At 41.9% G+C, this 20,923-nt stretch overlaps 1 protein-coding gene across 1 annotated transcript in view; it reads left to right on the plus strand.

Moving 5' to 3' along the window:
* IDO2 (indoleamine 2,3-dioxygenase 2) overlaps positions 1-20,923 on the plus strand; it is a 78,438-nt gene that overhangs the window by 23,826 nt on the left and 33,689 nt on the right. Inside the window, exons 3-4 of the mRNA XM_025394787.1 lie at positions 1,306-1,401; positions 17,325-17,444. Of these exons, the coding sequence (XP_025250572.1) occupies positions 1,306-1,401; positions 17,325-17,444 (216 nt within the window). The remainder of the gene's footprint in view (positions 1-1,305; positions 1,402-17,324; positions 17,445-20,923) is intronic.

Below are 20,923 nucleotides of genomic sequence, written 5' to 3' on the forward strand. Positions count from 1 at the left end.
CAAAGAGAGGGGTTTCTCCAGCAGGCTCCCACCTCACAATGGAGTACCAGGACTTTCACAGGCACGCTGAAAAGGCCAGGCTCCTCCCTAGCATAAGGCACGAATTCCTGGTGGTTCCACCAGTTTTCCTAGTATGCATGTGGGCGTGCCCAAGCAAACCATAGGTAGCATCAGAAAAGGCAACATTTGATTACTTAAAAGGCATTATTCAGAAAGAATCAATTGGGAAAGGGTGGGCCACCAGGGAAAGTTTTCCCTCTGTGTCACAGGTTTCATCTGGGATCAGGAGTCCGGTCTTTCAGCCTTTGGACTGTTTTGGGCTTGAAGGTGGGGTTTCACAGGGACCCTTCCCTATCTGCCTCGGCATCTGTCTGCCTCGGCATCTGTCTGCCTCTTGCCTCTATCACTTTCTCTTGAGTTTTATATTTTAGCAACACTGAGTCATCTGTGTCCCAGGAAGCACCCATATCTGTTTATCTGCTGTCCCCTCTACCTTTACTACCTTCCCTTCTTCACATTTCAACCCAAAAAAGTCACTTCCCCTCCAAAAATTGGATCAACTGTCATATTTTTATGAATATTTCCCCTTAATTCCTCACAACAGCTGACAGAATTGACTACTTCCTCTTCTTTGCAAGTTCTTTGGCTTACACAGATATCACCAATTAAACATATTTTACCGCATTGGCATATATCTGACTAATGTGTTTTTCTCCTGTACTAGAGCATATGCTCCTTAGTCATCTGTGTATCTGAGGTGAGCACAGGGCCTACGTAGCATATGGTGCATTCTCAATGTTCATTCAACATGCAGAGAAAAGTAATCTACATTTTCTCTATTTTCTACTTCCTCAACACACTAACATTTGAATCCTGCTTCTATGACCCTGACCTAAATTTCTATTAAATGTACATAGATAAACTAATATGTATTTGCGACTTACTAATATTGTTTTGATTTTTAAAGAGGTCAATCTTACTTTAACTCTGTAGTGATGCATTCGACCTTCTGATGATTCTCTACTTCTGTGAAATCTTCTACTGTCTTGACTTCTATAGGGTCATTCTATTCAAGCTCATTGAACGTCTGTCACTATGTTTTTGATCTGTATTGCTGCAATTAGTTCCTCTATCTGCCTTGTGAATATTCTCCATTGTGCTAATCTAGGCTTTCTTCTCCTTTCACTTTTCATGTTACCTCATTGACTTGAATTCCCCTGAAGACTGAAATGTGAAAATAGCTATTCCCGGAAGCCCCTTTCCAGAGAGGTCTAAGATATTTACATGTTTCTATTTTAAATGCAGAAAGAACTTCCAGATCATTATAGGCCTTGGATGGAAATTGCCAACAAACTTCCTCAATTGATTGATGCTCACCAGCTTCGAGCTCATGTGGACAAGGTATTCTTCTCTTCACCCCCTTATCACATTCTGTTTTCATCATCATACCACTTTTATTAGCCTTGCAGAAGTGTGTCAATTGATCATTACCATTGAACTTATCAGCTAAGCTATCTCCACCTTCCTGGAAAACAGAATGACCCCTTCTGATACATGTGTTTTTCTAAGGTTTCCAGAGTCAGCACAAAACAATGCCTGTCACATACCAATCACTCACCAAATGTTTGTTTAAAGAAGAATCTGGGTGAGATGATAAACTAATGGATAAGCTATGGCCTAGGAAGGCCAGCTTGGAAATTCTTAGGTTCCTCATTCCATGTACGTGTTCAGGGCTCTGTTGTTGCTGAAGGGGTCTACCTTGATTTTGTCCTGGGTGTTACAGAATAGTTAAATGGAGGGAATTTCTGAATTATAAAATTGGCCACGGGTTCTACAGAAACATCCAATAAGCCTGTAAATGCCACAAAAGTATTTATTAGGCTGGTACAAAAGTAATTGCAGTTTTTGCCATTACTTTTAATGACAAAAACCACAAATGCTTTTGTACCAACCTAATAGCTATGTAACCCTGAAAAAGTTACTGAACACTGTAATCCCATTTCCTTATTTATAAAATGTGAGTAACTCTGGTCTCACAGTATTGTTATGGGAACTAAATCACTTTCAAAGTGGCCCCTTTGTAGTTCTTGTCCTATTATAGCATTCAGTGTACATTCATTACTTCCCTGTAGTCTCTTCTCCATCTGTCTTAATCTTACCAATTTGGAGTACCGCATAATTGCAGAAGTCCACGAAAAGTTTTCTACTCTCCAAAATTCCCCTTTGCTGATGGATAATATTTAATGTCTAGAATTACAAATTCTTTTTAAAATACTCATTGAATGCCTGCTCTGTGCAAAGCACTAGAACCCTGTAGAAGATGAATAAGGGACTGGCTTCAATGTCTATAAAGATAGCAAGCTAAGCAGAGTAATTTCTTTGCCTGATAGATAAAAGGTTGTGTTGACAAGACCAAAGAAATCCAAAAATAAGAAAAAAATTAAGAAAATAACTGTAAGCACAGAAAAATAGAGAAAAGTTCCAATGATGGAATAAAAAAGGATTTTTTTTTGACCGTATTAAGCAAATCATGTATAAAATCCAGAAATAAGTTTACAGGACCCATGTCAAGTATTTAACCAAAGCAGAGGGAGATCCCCATGAGTCTCCCTTTCCCATCTCAGAATAGCAGAGAAGAGAAGCAAGGGAAGCCTGGAACAGTTGCCAGGAGGGCAGGTTAGAATTCAGTTTGTGAACTATGAGGTCCTCTGCCGCAGGCATTCACCAGGCTTTATTTGATTAAACTGCCATAAAAGAAGAGAAGGACTTGTCAAATTGGGGCTCCTCCTAGCACAGCATTGAAACCAGTCCCTATTACTTCTTGGCCTTTTGGCTAAAATCGAGTGTGAAATCCATCACCTAACATTTGTACTGGGTTTAGGCTGGGTGCAGTGGCTCACGCCTATAATTCTAGCACTTTGGGAGGCCAAGGCTGGTGGATTGCCTGAGCTCAGGAGTTCGAGACCAGCCTGAGCAACATGGTGAAACCATGCCTCTACTAAAAATACAAAAAATTAGGCTGGTGTGGTGGCACATGCCTGTAGTCCCAGCTATTTCGGAGGCTGAAGCAAAAGAATCGCTTGAACCTGGGAGACAGAGGTTGTAGTTAGCAGACATCACACCACTGAACTCCCTCTGGGCCACAGAGTGAGACTCTGTCTCAAAAAACAAAACAAAACAAACAAGCTATATATATAAATTTTTCCTGGGTTTAGTAGTGTCTTCCTAGAAGTCATGTTCATGTATAATCTGTGAAAGTGGTCTTATTTGGAAATAGGATGTGTACAGATATATTCAAGTTAAGCTGAGGTGATACTGGATTAAATTCTATATGATGAGTGTCCTTACAAGAAGAGGAAAAGTCAAACACAGGGACATAGACACAAGGGAAAACATCACGTAAAGATGGAGGTAGAATTGGAATGATGCATTGACAAGCCAAGATGTGCCAAGGATTGCTGGCAACCACCAAAAGTTAGGAGAGAAGCATGGAACAGAATGGAACAAATTCTCCATCAGAGGCTCCAGAAGAAACCAACCCTATTGATACCTTAATTTGGGACTTCTATCTTCCATAACTGTGGCAGAGTACATTTCTGCTGTTTTAAGTCATGCCGTTTGTGGTCATTAGTTATGGCAGCCCATAAAACTAACACAACACTCTTGGTCTCTATCACTCCCTTTTTTTTTTTTTTTTTTTTTTTGAGACAGAGTCTCACTGTGTCTCCCAGGCTGGAGTGCAGTGGTACGATCTTGGCTCACTGCAACCTCCACCTCCCAGGTTCAAGCAATTTTCCTGCCTCAGCCTCCTGAGTAGCTGGGACTACAGGCACCAGCCACCACGCCCATCTAATTTTTGTATTTGTAGTAGAGACGGGGTTTCACCATATTGGCCAGGCTGGTCTCGAACTCCTAACCTTGTGATCCACCAGCCTTAGCCTCCCAAAGTGCTGGGATTACAGGCGTGAGCCACTCTGCATAGCCTCTATCCCTACTTTTAATTGCCTAGAAAATATTGAACAAATTAAGGCCAGTTTTTAGATTTTACCACAAAAGGCTAAGACTGAAACAGGAATTATTTGTGAGAAGCAAATACAATAGTTTCCAGAGACTGAATCAGGAATTTTCTGTGAGAGGCAAATATGATAGTTTCCAGAACCACAGGTGGAGCTATAGACAAAAACATGTTTTCTGGATCCTTTACTTGCTACAGACAACAGAATAAGTGAATTTACAGTATTGATGTTACAGTGAATCTAAGACAACCACCTTGTCTTAGAATGTCTCAACATACCTATCCGTATCTTGAAACAAAATATATTAATTGGCTTAGACCCATCCACTCACATTTCCCAGGAAGACATGATCAGAGGGAGCTATGCAAGAAGAAATCCAGTGGAATTCTGGAAATACAATAAGAAAATCCATATTAGACACTAATCTTAATAAAACTAACCTTTGTTCATGAATTTGAATACACAGAATTGTCAAATAATATGGAAAAAATGGGCAACTCAAAAAGAAGAGGGTAGCCCACTCGGCATTGCGGACCAATGGCCTCCAATAAATAATTAAGAGGATATTGTGCTTTAAATATTCTATTTTGTGTATCCAGTATATTGCCTTCATAAATTAAGTGAAAGCTGATATATAAAAAGAACTATTAGAAATAAAAAACCACACACATCCAAAAACTCCTCAATATAAACTCAACAAATTCAGTGAAACATTGATTGTAAAAAATATATATAGTGATTTAGGTACTTCTTTGAGAAATTTCATAAAGCATAAAGCAAAAATCAAAGAGTGCAAACTATCAGAAAAATAAAAATATATAAAAAAGAGAAATACAGGTGACCCAAATTCGTTATCATGGATTCCTATAAGCAGATGGGTGGAGGAAAAGTAAAACTTCCAACATACAAGCACAAATTTTTTAGACCTTAAGAAATATTTGAGTTTTTTATATCAGAAAGAAATGGGGTGAGGGTTGGGGGGCACATGTAAATACTCAGATGAAATTGTGAATTTTCTACCATAAAGAAATCTGAATGTTCATAGAAAACAAAAATGAAAAACAGTTTATTTACAGAGTAAATACATAGGACTGTTTACCTGTAACACTAAATATTAAAAGACAGTTTCTTTTCTTTTTTTTTGAGACAGAGATTCACTCGTCGCCCAGGTTGGAGTGCAATGGTGCGATCTTGGCTCACTGCAACCTCTGTCTCTGGGTTCAAGCAATTCTCCTGCCTCAGCTTCCCAAGTAGTTGGGATTACAGGCGCACACCACCACGCCCAGCTAATTTTTATATTTCTAGTAGAGACGGTGTTTCACCATGTTGGCCAGGCTGGGCTCAAACTCCCGACTTCAGGTAATCCACCCGCCTCGGCCTCCCAGAGAGCTGGGATTACAGGCATGAGCCACCATGCCAGCCTAAAAGACAATTTCATACCTATTTGGATGGCTAAATTTGTTTTTTTAACCTGGCCATATCAAATGCTGAAGAGGATGTATAGCAATAGAGACTTTCATTCATTGCTAGTTGAAATGCAAAATGGTACAGCCAATTTGAAAACTAGCTTGGCAGATTCTTATAAAATGAAACATAGATTTACCACACAACTCAGCAATAGCATTCCTAAGTATTTATCCAAGTAAGTGGGAAATTTATGTTCCCAGAAAAGAAAATCCATATGTGAATGTTTATAACAGCTTTATTCATAATCACCAAAAAAACAAAAAAAAACTTGAAGAAAACAAAACAGGATATCCCTCAACAGGGGAATGAATAAACCAAGTTATAGTAATTGTAAATTGTGGAATAGATAGTGGAATAGTATTCAGTGATACAAATGATTGAGCAATTAATTTGTGCAATGACAGGGATGAACCTTAAATACATTTACCTAAATGAAAGATGTCAGGCCTATATTTTATGATTCTTTTCAAATGACTTTCTAGAAAAGGCAAAACTAGAAGGATTAAATATACCTTTATGGTTACCAGAGACAGGCAAGGAGTGGGTAGCTGACTGCAAAGGTAACATAGAGGGGAATGTTTAGCATGATCGAACTGTTTTATATGGCACTCAGGTGATAGATATATGGCTCTAGGCACTGAAAAACCCATAGAATTGTATGTCACAAAGAATGGACTTTCATGTATGCAAATTTTAAAAAATAAACCAGAATATTGGGAGAATACTAGGATGGAATGCAGATGTGACAAATAAAACTAACTGGACTCTCAGCAAACTAACACAGGAGCAGAAACCAAACACCGCACGTTCTTACTCATATGTGGGAGTTGAACAATGAAAACACATGGACACAGGGAGGGGAACATCACACACTGGGGCCTGTTGGGGGGTGGGGGGCTAGGGGAGGGAGAGCATTAGGACAAATACCTAATGCACGAGGGGCTTAAAATCTAGATGATGGGTTGATAGGTGCAGCAAACCACCATGGCACATGTATACCTATGCAACAAACCTGCACAGTCTGCACATGTATCCCAGAACTTAAAGTAAAATTTTTAAAAAGTAAAAAACAAAAAAACAAAAAAAAAACCCTAACTGGACCACAAATGCACTATATAACCTAGATGAGGAGAGTGGGGATCAGGGAAAGGAACAGACTTAAATTACTCCAGAAAATACTGTTGTGCTATGACTAGAATCTATAAGGCTTATGGTAAATGAAACTTTATGTGATCACTATACTCTAATTGGTAAATCAGTTTTTCATGGGGTGCAGGTGAACAGCAGTTTGCTTTACATGTAGTCATAACCGCGTTTTGCAGATATTTCAATTTTTACAAATTGAAGATTCATGGCAACCTTGCATCAGGCAAGTCTGTCAACCCCATTTTTCCAATAGTGTGTGTGCATTTGGTGTCTGTGTGTCATATTTTAATAATTCTCACAATATTTAAAACTTTTTCTTTACTATTACATCTGTTACAGTGATCTGTGATCAATGATCTTTAATGTTACTATCATAATTGTTTTGAATGTGCCATAAACTGTGCCACTATAAGTACTGAAACTTAATTGGTAAATGTATGTGTTCTGACTGCTCCACTGACCAGTCATTACCCCATCTCTCTCCCCCTCCTCAGGCCTCCTGGTTTCCTGAGACATAATAATATTGAAATTAGGCCAATTAATAATCCTACACTGGCCTCTAAGTGTTCAAGTGAAAGGAGTTGCATGTCTCTCACTTTAAAAAATCTAAAACTAGAGCCTGGTCATGCTGGCTCACGCCTGTAATCCCAGCACTTTGGGAAGCCAATGCGCGGAGATCACCTGAGGTCAGGAGTTCGAGACCAGCCTGGCCAACATGGTGAAACCCCGTCTCTACTAAAAATACAAAAATTAGCCAGGGGTGGTGGTGCACACCTGTAATCCCAGCTACTCAGGAGGCTGAGGCAAAAGAATCATTGGAACCCGGGAGATGGAGGTTGCAGTGAGCCGAGATCATGCGATTGCACTCCAGCCTGGGAAACAAGAGTAAAACTCCGTCTCACGGGAAAAAAAAAAAAAAAAAAAAAAAATCTAAAGCTAGAAATCGTGAAGCTTGGTGAGAAAGTCATGTCAAAACCAGATAGGCTTAAAGCTGGGCCTCTTTTGCCAAACAGCCAAGCTGGGAGTGCAAAGGAAAAGTTTTTGAGGAAAACTAAAAGTGCTACTCCACTGAACACAGGAATGACAAGAAAACAAAAGAGCCTTATTGCTGATATAGAGAAAGTTTGAGTGTTTTGGATAGAAGATTAAACCAGCCACAACTTCCCTTAAACCAAAGCCTAATTCAAAGAAAGGCCCTAACTCTCTTCAATTTTACGAAGTCTGAGAGGGGTGAAGAAGCTGCAGAAAAAAAGGTTTTAAGGTAGCAGAGTTTGGTTCATGAAGTATGAGGCAAAAAGCCATCTCCACAACATAAAAGTGCAAGGTGAAGCAGCAAGTGCTGATGGAGAAGCTGCAGCAAATTATCCAGAAGATCCAGCTGAAATCATTGATAAAGGTGGCTACATTTATTTTTTATTTTTATTATTCATTAATTTATTTATTTTGAGACAAAATCTTGTTCTGTCCCCCAGACTGGAGTGCAGTGGTGTGATATTGGCTCACTGCAACCTCCACCTCCTAGATTCAAGCAATTCTCCTGCCCCAGCCTCCCCAGTAGCTGGGATTACAGGCATCTGCCACAACACCTGACTAATTTTTGTATTTTTAATAGAGACGGGGTTTCATCACATTGGCCAGGCTGGTCTTGAACTCCTGACCTGAGGTGATCCACCCACCTTGGCCTCCCAAAGTGCTGAGATTACAGGCATGAGCCACCAGGCCCGACCGGTGGCTACATTTAAAAATAGGTGTTCAATGTAGACAAAACCATCTTTTAGTGGAAGAAGATTCCATCCAGGACTTACTTTTTTTTTTTTTCTTTTGAGACAGAGTCTCACTCTGTTGCCAGACTGGAGTGCAGTGGCGCGATCTCAGCTCACTACCACCTCTGCCTCCCGGGTTCAAGTGATTCTCCTGCCTCAACCTCCCAAGTAGCTGGGACTACAGGCGTGTGTCTCCATGCCCGGCTAATTTTTGCAATTTTAGCAGAGACAGTGTTTCACCACGTTGGCCAGGATGGTCTCTATCTCTGACCTCGTGATCCACCCACCTTGGCCTCCCAAAGTGCTGGGATTACTGGTGTAAGCCACTACGCCTGGCCCAGGACTTTCATGGTTAGAAAACAGTCAATGCCTGGCTTGAAAGGACAGGCGGACTATCTTGTTAGGGGCTAGTGCAGCTGTTGATTTTAAGTTGAAGCCAATGCCCATTTACCATTCCCAAAATCTTAGGGCCCTTACCAGTCATGCTAAATCTACTCTGCCTGTGCTCTATAAATGGACAGTAAAGCCTGGCATATCTATTTACAGCACACTTTCCTGAATATTTTAAGTTCACTGTTGTGACCTACTGTTCAGAAAAAAAAAATTCCTTTCAAAATATTACTGCTTTTTAACAATGGCTCTGGTCACCCACGAGCTCTAATGGAGATGTACAAGGAAATAAATGTTGTTTTCATGCCTGCTAAGACATTTGTTCTGCAACCTATGGATCAAGGAGTCATTTTGGCTTTCAAGTCTTATTATTTAAGCATTATATTTTGTGGCCAGGTGTGGTGGCTCACGCCTGTAATCCCAGCACTTTGGGAGGCTGAGGCAGGCAGATCACGAGGTCAGGAGATCGAGACCATCCTGGCTAACATGGTGAAACCCGGTCTCTACTAAAAATACAAAAAATTAGCCAGGCGTGGTGGCGGGTGTCTGTAGTCCCAGCTGCTGGGGAGACTGAGGCACGAGAATGGCGTGAACCCGGGAGGCGGAGGTTGCAGTGAGCCGAGATCGCTCCAGTGCACTCCAGCCTGGGCGACAGAACGAGTCCATCTCAAATAAATAAATAAATAATAAAAAAATAAAAACTGTACTTTGTAAGGCTATTCCTGACACAGATAGTGATTTCTCCCAAGAATCTGGGCAAAGCCAAATGGAAACCTGGAAAGGATTCACTATTCTAGATACTATTAAAAGCATTCATGATTTATGGAGGATGTCAAAATAAAACATTAATAGGAGTCTGCAAGAAGTCAACCCTCATGGATGACTTTGAGGGGTTCAAGACTTGAGCAGAGGAAGTCACCGCAGATGTGGCAGAAATAGTATGAGAACTAAAATTAGAAGTGGAATCTGATTTTGTAACTGAGTTTCTGCAATCTCATGATTGAACTTTCCTTTTTTTTTTTTTTTTTTTGAGACAGTTTCGTTCTCGTTGTCCAGACTGGAGTGCAGTGGTGCAGTCTTGGCTCACTGCAGGCGCTGCCTCCCGGGTTCAAGCAATTCTCCTGCCTCAGCCCCCTGAGTACCTAGGATTATAGGCACCTGCCACCATGCCCAGCTAATTTTTTGTATTTTTAGTAGAGATGGGGTTTTGCCATGTTTGGCCAGGCTGGTCTCAAACTCCTGGCCTCAGGTGATCCCCCCACCTCTGCCTCCCAAAGTGCTGGGATTACAGGAGTGAGCCAACATGCCGGCCACATGATTGCACTTTAAGAGATAAGTTGCTTCTTGTGGAGCAAAGAAAGTAGTTGCACAACACAGAATTTACTCGTGGTGAAAATATTGTGTTTGAACTGCTGTTCAAATGTTGTCGAACGTTGTTGAAATGATTAAAAAAAAAAATTAGAATGTTCCATAAACATAGTTGATAAAGCATTGGCAGGGTTTGAGAGGATTAACTGCAATTTTAAAAGAAATTCTACTGGGGGCTGAGTGCAGTGGCTCATAACAGCACTTTGGGAGGCCAAGGCAGGCGGATCACTTGAGGTTGAGTTTGAGACCAGCCTGGCCAACATGATGAAACACCACTACCTCTACTAAAAATACAAAAATTAGCTGGGCATGGTGGCAGGTTCCTGTGATCCCAGCTACTTGGGAGGCTGAAGCAGGAGAATGCTTGAACCCGGGAGGCAGAGGTTGCAGTGAATCAAGATCTCGCCACTGCATTCCAGCCTGGGTAACACAGCAAGACTCCATCTCAAAAAAAAAAAAAAAAAAAAAAAGTTCTACTGGGGAAAAAAATGCTAACAAACAGATTGCATGCGTGCAACGGAGAAATCTTTTGTGAAAGGAAGAGTCAATTGATGTGGCAAACTGCCTTGTTATCGTAAGCCACCCCAACCTTCAGCAACCAACATCCTGAACAGTAAGTAGCCATCAGCATGGAAGCAGGGCTCTCCACCAGCAAAGAGATTATGACTCACTGAAGGCTCAGATGATCATTAGCATATTTTAGCAATAAAGTACTTTATAATTAAGGTATAAAGTACTTTATAATGTACATTGTTTTTCTAGACATAATGCTATTGCACACTTTACATGCACTGGGAAGCCAAGAAATGTGTGTGATTTGCTTTATTGGGATGGTCACTTTATTGTGGTGGTCTGGAATTGAGCCCTGAATATCTCCAAGGCATGCCTGTATATACTTGGGTTGAACAATAAGTAAATAGATGGTGGATGATGTTTCACTGTGAGTGAGGGAAGTTACAGATTAGCAAGGGGTAGGAGGGAAAGCTAGAATTAATAGGTGTTACTGCATTGGAGCTGGAGACATCAGTATTGTGTCCAGAATTGGTGAGTTCTTGGTCTCGCTGACTTCAAGCATGAAGCCACGGACCCTCGCGGTTAGTGTTACAATTCTTAAAGATGGTGTGTCCAGAGTTTGTTCCTTCAGATGTTCTGATGTGTCTGCAGTTTCTTCCTTCTGGTGGGTTCATGGTCTCGCTGACTTCAGCAGTGAAGCTGCAGACTCTGGCGGTGAGTGTTACAGCTCTTAAAGGCTGTGCATCTGGAGTTGTGGGTTCTTCCCGGTGGGTTCCTGGTCTCGCTGGCTTCAGGAGTGAAGTTGCAGACTTTCGCAGTGAGTTTTACAGCTCATAAAGGCGGCGTGGACCCAAAGAGTGAGCAGCAGCAAGATTTATTGTAAAGAGCGAAAAACCAAAGCTTTCACAGTGTGGATGGGGACCCAGGCAGGTTGGTGCTGCTGGGCAGCCTCCATTTATTCCCTTACCTGGCCCCACCCACATCCTGCTGATTGGTTCATTTTACAGAAAGCTGATTGGTCCGTTTGACAGAGTGCTGACTGTTGCCTTTACAATCCTTAGCTAGACACAGAGTGCTAAACTGTAACTCTCAAGGCAATGGTCCACAGCTTCATTCTTGAAGTCAGTGAGACCAAGAACCCACCAATTCCGGACACAGTATGAAGTCATGTTTTGTTTAATATTTATAAATATATATGAATGTATAATACTACTTACATATGCCTATATAATGAGTTATATGTATGTATAAACACACACACACGTTTCCTAGATCTATCCACTGCAAGGATCTGGAATTAGTGACATCCTAGTAGCAATGAGTAAACCAACTGCCCAGATAAATACCCTTTTCCAATAACAGTAGCCTGGTCTTCTTTTTTTTTTTTTTTTTTTTTGAGGCGGAGTCTCGCTTTGTGGCCCAGGCTGGAGTGCAGTGGCCGGATCTCAGCTCACTGCAAGCTCCGCCTCCCGGGTTCATGCCATTCTCCTGCCTCAGCCTCCCGAGTAGCTGGGACTACAGGCGCCCGCCACCTCGCCCGGCTAGATTTTTGTGTTTTTTAGTAGAGACGGGGTTTCACTGTGTTAGCCAGGATGGTCTCGATCTCCCGACCTCGTGATCCACCCGTCTCGGCCTCCCAAAGTGCTGGGATTACAGGCTTGAGCCACCGCGCCCGGCCTAGCCTGGTCTTCTTGAAGAAATAGCTGATAATAGACGATGCATGGTGGCTCTCGCCTGTAATCCCAGCACTATGGGAGGCCAAGGCGGGTGGATCCCGAGGTCAGGAGTTCAAGATCAGCATGGCTAAGATGGTGAAGCCCCATCTCTACTAAAAATACAAAAATTAGCCGGGCGTGGTGGTAGGTGCCTGTAATCCCAGCTACTTGGGAGGCTGAGGCAGGGAATTGCTTGAACCCAGGAGGTGGAGGTTGCAGTGGCTGAGATCGTGCCACTGCACTCCAGCCTGGGTAACAGAGTGAGACTCTATCTCAAAAAAAAAAAAAAAAAAAAAAAAAAAAAAAAAAGAAAAGAAAGAAAAAAAAAAAAGAAAAGAAATAGCTGATAATAAACCTCAGGTAGGGAAAATACAAAATGACCCCAGAACATCTTGTCCCTCTAGAAAGTGGGGGAGTGCTCAGAAAGGTTGAGTAGATGTCACACAGGAGCCAACTGAAAGAGTTATCAATGGCCAGGCTGGAGCAATATGAGCAAGAAAATACATCAAGTAGCATTGGAGTGTGATTGAAAGTAAAAATTAAATATACACCTGTTCATAATGTTATTTTATTTAAAAAGACAATTTAGAAATATTTGTAAAGTTTTAGCAAAAAAAAAAAAAAAAAAAAATTAAGAACCCAGAATTGTATTGTTCATCTGTGAGTACAAAAAGACATGATACCCATCAAACCCAGGAAGTAAGAAAATATAACATTCAAGCATTTTGTCTCAGTTGCTCAGGAATTATTTCAATAAAGTGAATACAATTTAGAATCAAGGACTTAGGAAAGGAAAATATGAGTATGTAAGAAACACTGTGAAACAATGAAACCAGTAAATTTTATGGTCATTATAATAATTGATAATGTGACTGTGAAATAAGAAAATAATTTCTAAAATAATTTGTGAGTGCATTGTGTGTAGGTGCATATTCTTGTGACCAAGTCATGATAGAATGATATAGTTAAACTCCTTATTTCTTTTTAACAAAACTTGGGATATAGTGGAATGACAGTTGTAAAACTAAAATCATGGATTTTCTTTTTTTTTTTTTAATTTCCTGAGATGGAGTCTTGCTGTGTCTCCCAGGCTGGAGTGTAGTGGGACAATCTTGACTCACTGCAACCTCTGCCTCCCGGGTTCAAGCGATTCTCCTGCCTCAGCCTCCTGAGTAGTTGGGATTACAGGCTCCTGCCACCACATCCAGCTAATTTTTTACATTTTTGGTAGAGACTGGGTTTCACCAAAATCCTACTGGTCTTGAACTCCTGACCTCAAGTGATCCACCCGCCTTGGCCTCTCAAAGTGCTGGGATTACAGGTGTGAGCCACTGCGCCCAGCCAAAATAATGTTTGTATTGGTGTGCTATGCTGGATTATAAAAGAAATGAACCAGAAAAATATTACATAGTTAACAGCGAAGTAAGATTTGTGCTATCAGTTATCATGACATGTTATAAAACCATAGAAATTCTGACCAATAACCAAGGGAACCAAAACTTAATAGAGGACCTACATACAGACCCATGTGTGTATGGAATATACACTAAACACGGGACAGGGGTGAAATGTTGGGAACACGATGGTAATAACATGACTGGTAATCCATACATAGAGTTTGCACATAGCAAAATGATTAACTGGCTCTGCTCTTTTGACCACAAACAAAAATAAATTCATTCAAGATGGATACAAACTTAAATGTCAAAATCAAAAATATTTCATCTGTTGGAAGAATATGTTGGAGAGTATCTTTATGTACTGGCATGAAGGAAGAATTTTCTAGGGTTGGGCACAGTGGCTCACGCCTGTAATCCCAGCACTTTGGGAGGCCGAGATGGGTGGATCACCTGAGGTCAGGAGTTTGAGACCAGCCTGGCCAACATGGTGAAACCCCATCTCTACTGAAAAGACACAAAATTGACTGGGCGCCGTGGCTCACTCCTGTAATCCCAGTACTTTGGGAGGCACAGGTGGGTGGATCACAAAGTCAAGAGATTGAGACCATCCTGGCCAATATGGTGAAAACTCATCTCTACTAAAAATACAAAAATTAGCTGGGCGTGGTGGTGCGCACCTGTAGTCCCATCTACTTGGGAGGCTGAGGCAGGAGAATAGCTTCAACCCAGGAGGAAGAGGTTGCAGTGAACCGAGATTGCACGACTGCACACCAGCCTGGCGAAAGAGCGAGACTCCATCTAAAAAAAAAAAAATACACAAAATTAGCTGGGTGTAGTGGCATGCACCTGTAATCTCAGCTATTTGGGAGACTGAGGCAGGAGAATCACTTGAACCGAGGAGGCGGAGGTTGCAGTGAGCCAAGATTGTGCCATCGTGCCACTGCACTCTAGCCTGGGCAACAGTGAGAGACTCTATCTAAAAAAAAAAAAAAAAAAAAAAAAAAAAAAAAAAAAAAAAAAAAAAATTTTCTAATAAGGCATAACATTGGAGTATTTTTTTTTTTCTTTTTTCTTCTTCTTCTTTTTTTTTTTTTTTTGAGACGGATTCTCGCTCTGTTGCCCAGGCTGGAGTGCATTGGCGCGATCTTGGCTCATTGCAAACTCCGCCTCCTGGGTTCACGCCATTCAACATTGGAGTATTTTTCTGATATACTTGATATCCTTAAAACAGGACCTCTGTTCATCAAAATAGGCTGAAAGACAACGAAAGCCAAGCCACAAACTGAGAGAAGATATTGTCATACATATACATGAAAAGAAGATTTGTATCCTGAATATATAAAATCCTGTAAATTGGTCAGAAAAACAACCAAATAGAAAACAATGTTCAACAGACATTTTGTGGAATAGAAAACATAAGTTCCCCATATATCATCTGAAAAATGCAAACTACCATTAATAGTCAAGAAAATGAAAGTCAAAACCATAATGGGATAACATTTTATAACCATACAACTGAAAAATGCTTAAAGTTTGGCATGAACAGGTATTGGCAGGAATATAAAACACCTGAATCTTTTATTCACTGTGAGTGGGTACAATCTCTCTCAAAAACTGCTTGTGATTATCTGGCAATGTTGAAGATATACATCCTATTAATGAAGAACTCCCTTTTTGTGTATATAAATACCTTAGAGCTTCCTAGGGCTGCGTACTGATAACTGCGTACTCTGAAAGGTATGAAAGTATTGTTTATCATAGCAAAAATACATGAAATAACTGTGAAAATAAATAAACTGCAGATGCATCCAGTAATGATGAATGTCAAAGCCATAACATTGATGAGAAAAGAAAATCATAGAATATCCTGTATTCAGTATAATTCTATTATGTTAAGTTCAAAAGCATTCAAACTAAATAATCAATATATTTTGAGATGGAGTCTCACTTTGTCCCCCAGGATAGAGTGCAGTGGGAACATCCTGGCTCACTGCAACCTCCACCTCCCAGGTTCAGGTTATTATCCAACCTTAGCCTCTCAAGTAGCTGGGACTACAGGTGAGCACCACCACGCCTGGCTAATTTTTGTATTTTTGTAGAGATGAGGTTTCACCATGTTGGCCAGGCTGGTCTCAAACTCCTGACCTCAAGTGATCTGCCTGTCTCAGCCTCCCAAAATGCTGGGATTACAGGTGTGAGTCACTGTGCCTGGCCAATAATATATTGTTCAGTGACGTACATATATGAATTTTGAAGGATATATAAATAGCGAGGAAATAACAAATACAAAATTCAACAAATAGATACTCTTGAGGAGTAAGCAGGATATTACAATCAATACAAGGCACACAGAGGGTTGCAAAAATTTTGGTCAAGTTCTATTTCTTAAGCTGAGTGATGAGTGAATATGTGTTTGCTTATGTCTACTCTTTTGGTTGTAAATAGATATTGCATGTGTTTCATTTATATTCATGGTATATAAATTCGTGAAATGCTTCTAATAAATAGGAAGTTATAAGATGCATTTCAAAATGTTCAGCAGAAAATAGTGCGAACATGTTGTCCTGAATCATGTTGGAGATTCTAAAGAAATGTTCACAATGGTTCAGAGAAGCTCCTCAAACTTCATTTTTGCTTTTAGAGGAAAAATCACATATTTAGCCCTCCCAAACTGAGGCCAGAGACTGTCAAAATGTTAGTTGAGTAGCATTAAGAAAAGCATTGAAAGTAGAATACCTTTCCATTGTGATGGAAACCCACAAATTAGTATTTCTGTTTTTAGTCCAATATTATTTCTACTAATTAACAGATTTTTAATACACTTGTCATCACGGACAAATAATTTTGTGCTCATGTCCTCAAAGTCATTTACAATTCAGAACAAATTGACTTAGAAATAAAATGTGATTCGTATTTTTTATTTTTGAGAAAAGTATTAATAATTTTCTAATAGTATATCTTTCAAATGTGTCTAGCCATAATACAAATAATTATATAACACTCAAAATAAATTAGGCATGGAGGGCGGAGGTGGAGGGGGTGTGAAAAGCCCCAGGCAGCGTCAGGGTTGTGTTTCTGCTCCTGTTCGATAGAGAGAGGAACACCCACCGCACGGGGCTGTTGCAGGGTCAGCCATAGCAAGCAGGCCACAGTGTTTGGATAAGACAGGCTTGTAAAAGTTGCCATGCAAGACCCCTAGGAAATAAGCCCGCTCAGTCCTTGGAGTTAAGTATCCTACAACATTCCAGCCAAGCAGTGACTTTGGGGATGGAGACGGGAGGCTGCCACAGCCATGGGGACCAACTGTGGGCTCGGGTGGGTGGTTAGGTTCTTCCTGTACAAAGTCGTGTGGACCACCTCCCATACTGCAGGGTCCTGGGTCTGGAGATAAATGGGTGTGTGTGCGGGCTCTTTGTTCCTTCATTAAAATACAACCCATTGCCTTGCACTCAAAGGTCCCTTCACATCCCAGGTCCCCAGGCCCTGTTCCCTCCCCTGTCCCCGTTCCCATCCCTCCTCTGACGGTATTTGGATTTTCATGAACAGATGCCCTTGCTGAGCTGCCAGTTCCTGAAAGGTCACCGAGAGCAGCGACTGGCCCACCTGGTCCTGAGCTTCCTCACCATGGGTTATGTCTGGCAGGAAGGAGAGGCGCAGCCGGCAGAGGTGAGGGCCAGAGAGCTGCTTCTCCTGTTACCAGCAGGTTGACTGCGCCTGGAGAAACGTGCTCCCTGCTTGGTGCTACGCTGTTTTCCGGGAAAATGGGTGCTTTCTTCTTCTCAATGGGCATTAGTTTAAGCAAGGATGAAGGGTTCATTTATTATTATTTATTATTTATTTTATTTTGAGACAGTCTCACTCTGTCACTCAGGCTGGAGAACAGTGGGATGATCTTGGTTCACTGCAACCTCCCCTTCCAGGTTCAAGTAATTCTCCTGCCTCAGCCTTTGGAGTGGCTGGGACTACAGGCACCCACCACCACGCCTGGCTAATTTTTGTATTTTTAGTAGAGATGGGTTTCACCATGTTGCCCAGGCTGGTCTCAAACTCTTGACCTCAGGTAATCTGCCTGCCTCGGCCTCCCAGAGTGCTGGGATTATAGGCGTGAGTCACTGCGCCCAACCTGAAGGGCCATTTAAATGAAGGAATTTTTTATTTTTTTTCTGACTAAGAAGCTAATTTGTTTTTTAAACTGATAGCTATTTCTTCCTTTTATAAGCTTTTGAATTTGTTTTTGTTTGTTTGTTTTTTGGCACCCTTTTCCAAGAATGTTTGAAGAGCTGCATGTGAAGGCAGATTGCTTTTTTGCTTTTAAACAGGGTCGCACTATGTTGCCCAGGCTGGAGTGCAATGGTGCAATCATAGCTCACTGCAGCCTCAACTCCTCCTGGGCTCAAGCGACCCCCACATGAAGGGGTGGCCTGCCCCGCCACACCTGTGGGTGTTTCTCGTTAGGTGGAACGAGAGACTTGAGAAAAGAAATGAGACACAGAGACAAAGTATAGAGAAAGAGAAAGTGGGCCCAGGGGACTGGCGCTCAGCTTACAGAGGACCCATGCCGGCACCGGTCTCTGAGTTCCCTTAGTATTTATTGATAATTATCTTTACCATCTTAAAGATAAGGGAGTGGCAGGACAATAGGATCATTGTAGGGAGGAAATCCGCAGTAAGACATGTGAACAAAAACCTCTGTGACATGAATAAGTTTAAAGGAAAATGCTGTGCCTTGAGATGCATATGCAAACATCTCCATAAACTTTTAGCATTATTTCAGCCTATCACATGGGGAGAAACCTTGGACAATACCTAGCTTTCCTACGCAGAGGTCCCTGCGACCTTTGGCCGTGTACGTGTCCCTGGGTAGTTGAAATTAAGAGAATGGTGATGACTTTTAACCAGCAAGCTGCCTTCAGGCACTTGTTTAACAAAGACACATCCTGTACAGCCCAAAATCCATTAAACCTTGAGTCACCGCAGCACATGTCTCTTGCAAGGACAAGGTTGGGGGTAGGGTCACAGATTAACAGCATCTCAAATACAGAACAAAATGGAGTCTCTTATGTCTACTTCTTTCTATATAGACACAGTAACAGGCTGATCTCTCTTTCTTTTCCCCACACTCACACCTCAGCCTCCCGAGAAGCTGGGGCTAGCAGCACATACCGCCACACCCAGCTAATCGTTAAAAATTTTTTGTGGAGATGAGGGTCTTGCTCTTTTGCCCAGGTTGCTCTTAAACTCCTGGCCTCAAGTGATCCTCCTGCCTTTGCCTCCCGTCCTGGGATTATAGGCGTGAGCCACAATGCTGGACCTGAAGACAGACTCTGAGAATTCATAAAAACCTCACAGCATTTTGTACTCTTACGTATATAAATTATACAGGTTGCTCTTCATAATCCTGTAAAGTAACGAGAGCCATACCAGGCCCATTTTACAACTGAAAAGCACAGACACTTATTTCCTAAATCAAGGTCAGACAGCATGTTAGTGGAAAAGCCAAGGCCAGAACCCAGATCTTCTGATTTTACTAGTGCAGCCTTCTTTTTTTTTTTTTTTGAGACGGAGTCTCGCTCTGTCGCCCAGGCTGGAGTGCAGTGGCCGGATCTCAGCTCACTGCAAGCTCTGCCTCCCGGGTTCACGCCATTCTCCTGCCTCAGCCTCCCGAGTAGCTGGGACTACAGGTGCCCGCCACCTCGCCCGGCTAGTTTTTTTGTATTTTTTAGTAGAGATGGGGTTTCACCGTGTCAGCCAGGATGGTCTCGATCTCCTGACCTCGTGATCCGCCCATCTCGGCCTCCCAAAGTGCTGGGATTACAGGCTTGAGCCACCGCGCCCGGCCTCCTTCTTTCTCCAAGGGACATATTGACATTTACAACACTCATCTTCATTATTTTTTTTTTAATACCGCTTTCTATCCAGTCAATTATTAGTCTGTCTTTTAATATTTCATCCAAATCTCTTCTGAATCATTGTATAACTTTGTACAGTTTCCATCCACAGTGTCAGTTACTATTCCTTGTCAGTTTTAAAAGTGTGCCTTTCCCAGAAATCAGGGAGTTACCCATGTCCTAGAACTCCACGGTGAAGAGAACAGCCTGTGCCCACTGTGTTTGCCTGATTGATCTTACTTCTTCTCTCTCAGGGAAGCAAAGGAGACTCAAGGAAGAGGAACAGTGTAGAGCCACGTCAGCCTTGTTATTTGTCAGTGCATATCTTCTTTTTTTTTGATACAGAGTTTCACTCTTGTCGCCCAGGCTAGACTGCAGTGGCATGATCTCGGCTCACTGCAACCTTGGCTTCCGGGTCCAAGGGATTCTCTGGCCTCAGCCTCCTGAGTAGCTGGGATTACAGGCACCTGCCATCATGGCCAGCTATTTTTTTTTTTTTTTTTTTGTATTTTTAGTAGAGACAGAGTTTCACCATGTTGGCCAGGCTGATCTCGAACTCCTGACCTCAGGTGATCCACCCACCTGGGTCTCCCAGAGTGCTGCAATTACAGGCATGGGCCCCAGCACCCGGCCAGTGCATTACATTTTCAAAACTGTGTGTCTGATGCTGAAAAGTTTGAAGTCTAGGCACATCCCAGTGGATCCTCTTTAGACCATCCCCTCTGCAAATCATTATCCTAAATTGGGGTTTGGGGGAGAGAAGAGCGATAGGGGAAGGAAGTCTTCTCCTCCCAGCTGTGCCCTGGTAGTTCCAGGGAACCGGGAGGCTCCCCATACCCGCCATCTCGCCTCAGATCACCTTTCACTTTCTTTGTTTCTCCTCCCTTGACTTTTCAGCTCAGAAAGTACCTAGCTTTCCAGTGCATTCTGAGGAAAGTGTACCCGAGGTTCACACTGCAAAACCTTTTAAAGCTCTTCATTGTTTTCCACCCAAGAAAAAATTCAAGGGAAAAATGAAGGCAAAAGCAGGGCATTCTTAATGGATATTTTATCTTACGGAGAAATGAAAATGGAAAAGGAAGAGGGGGCACAAGGATGGGGTTTGAATCTAGACTCGTTCAGCCTTTACCTCCGATAGAGAACCCCATGCAGCTTTTCTGGACTTGTGACTGATAAAGCACTGTGGAGGGCTCCTTGGATAAAAAAGGGTGAAGGGATCTGTCCTGCGGTGGCTTACTTGAAGGTGTTACTGGGTTT

Source organism: Theropithecus gelada, chromosome 8, assembly GCF_003255815.1.
Source record: "Theropithecus gelada isolate Dixy chromosome 8, Tgel_1.0, whole genome shotgun sequence".
In the NCBI taxonomy this organism is placed as follows: domain Eukaryota; kingdom Metazoa; phylum Chordata; class Mammalia; order Primates; family Cercopithecidae; genus Theropithecus; species Theropithecus gelada.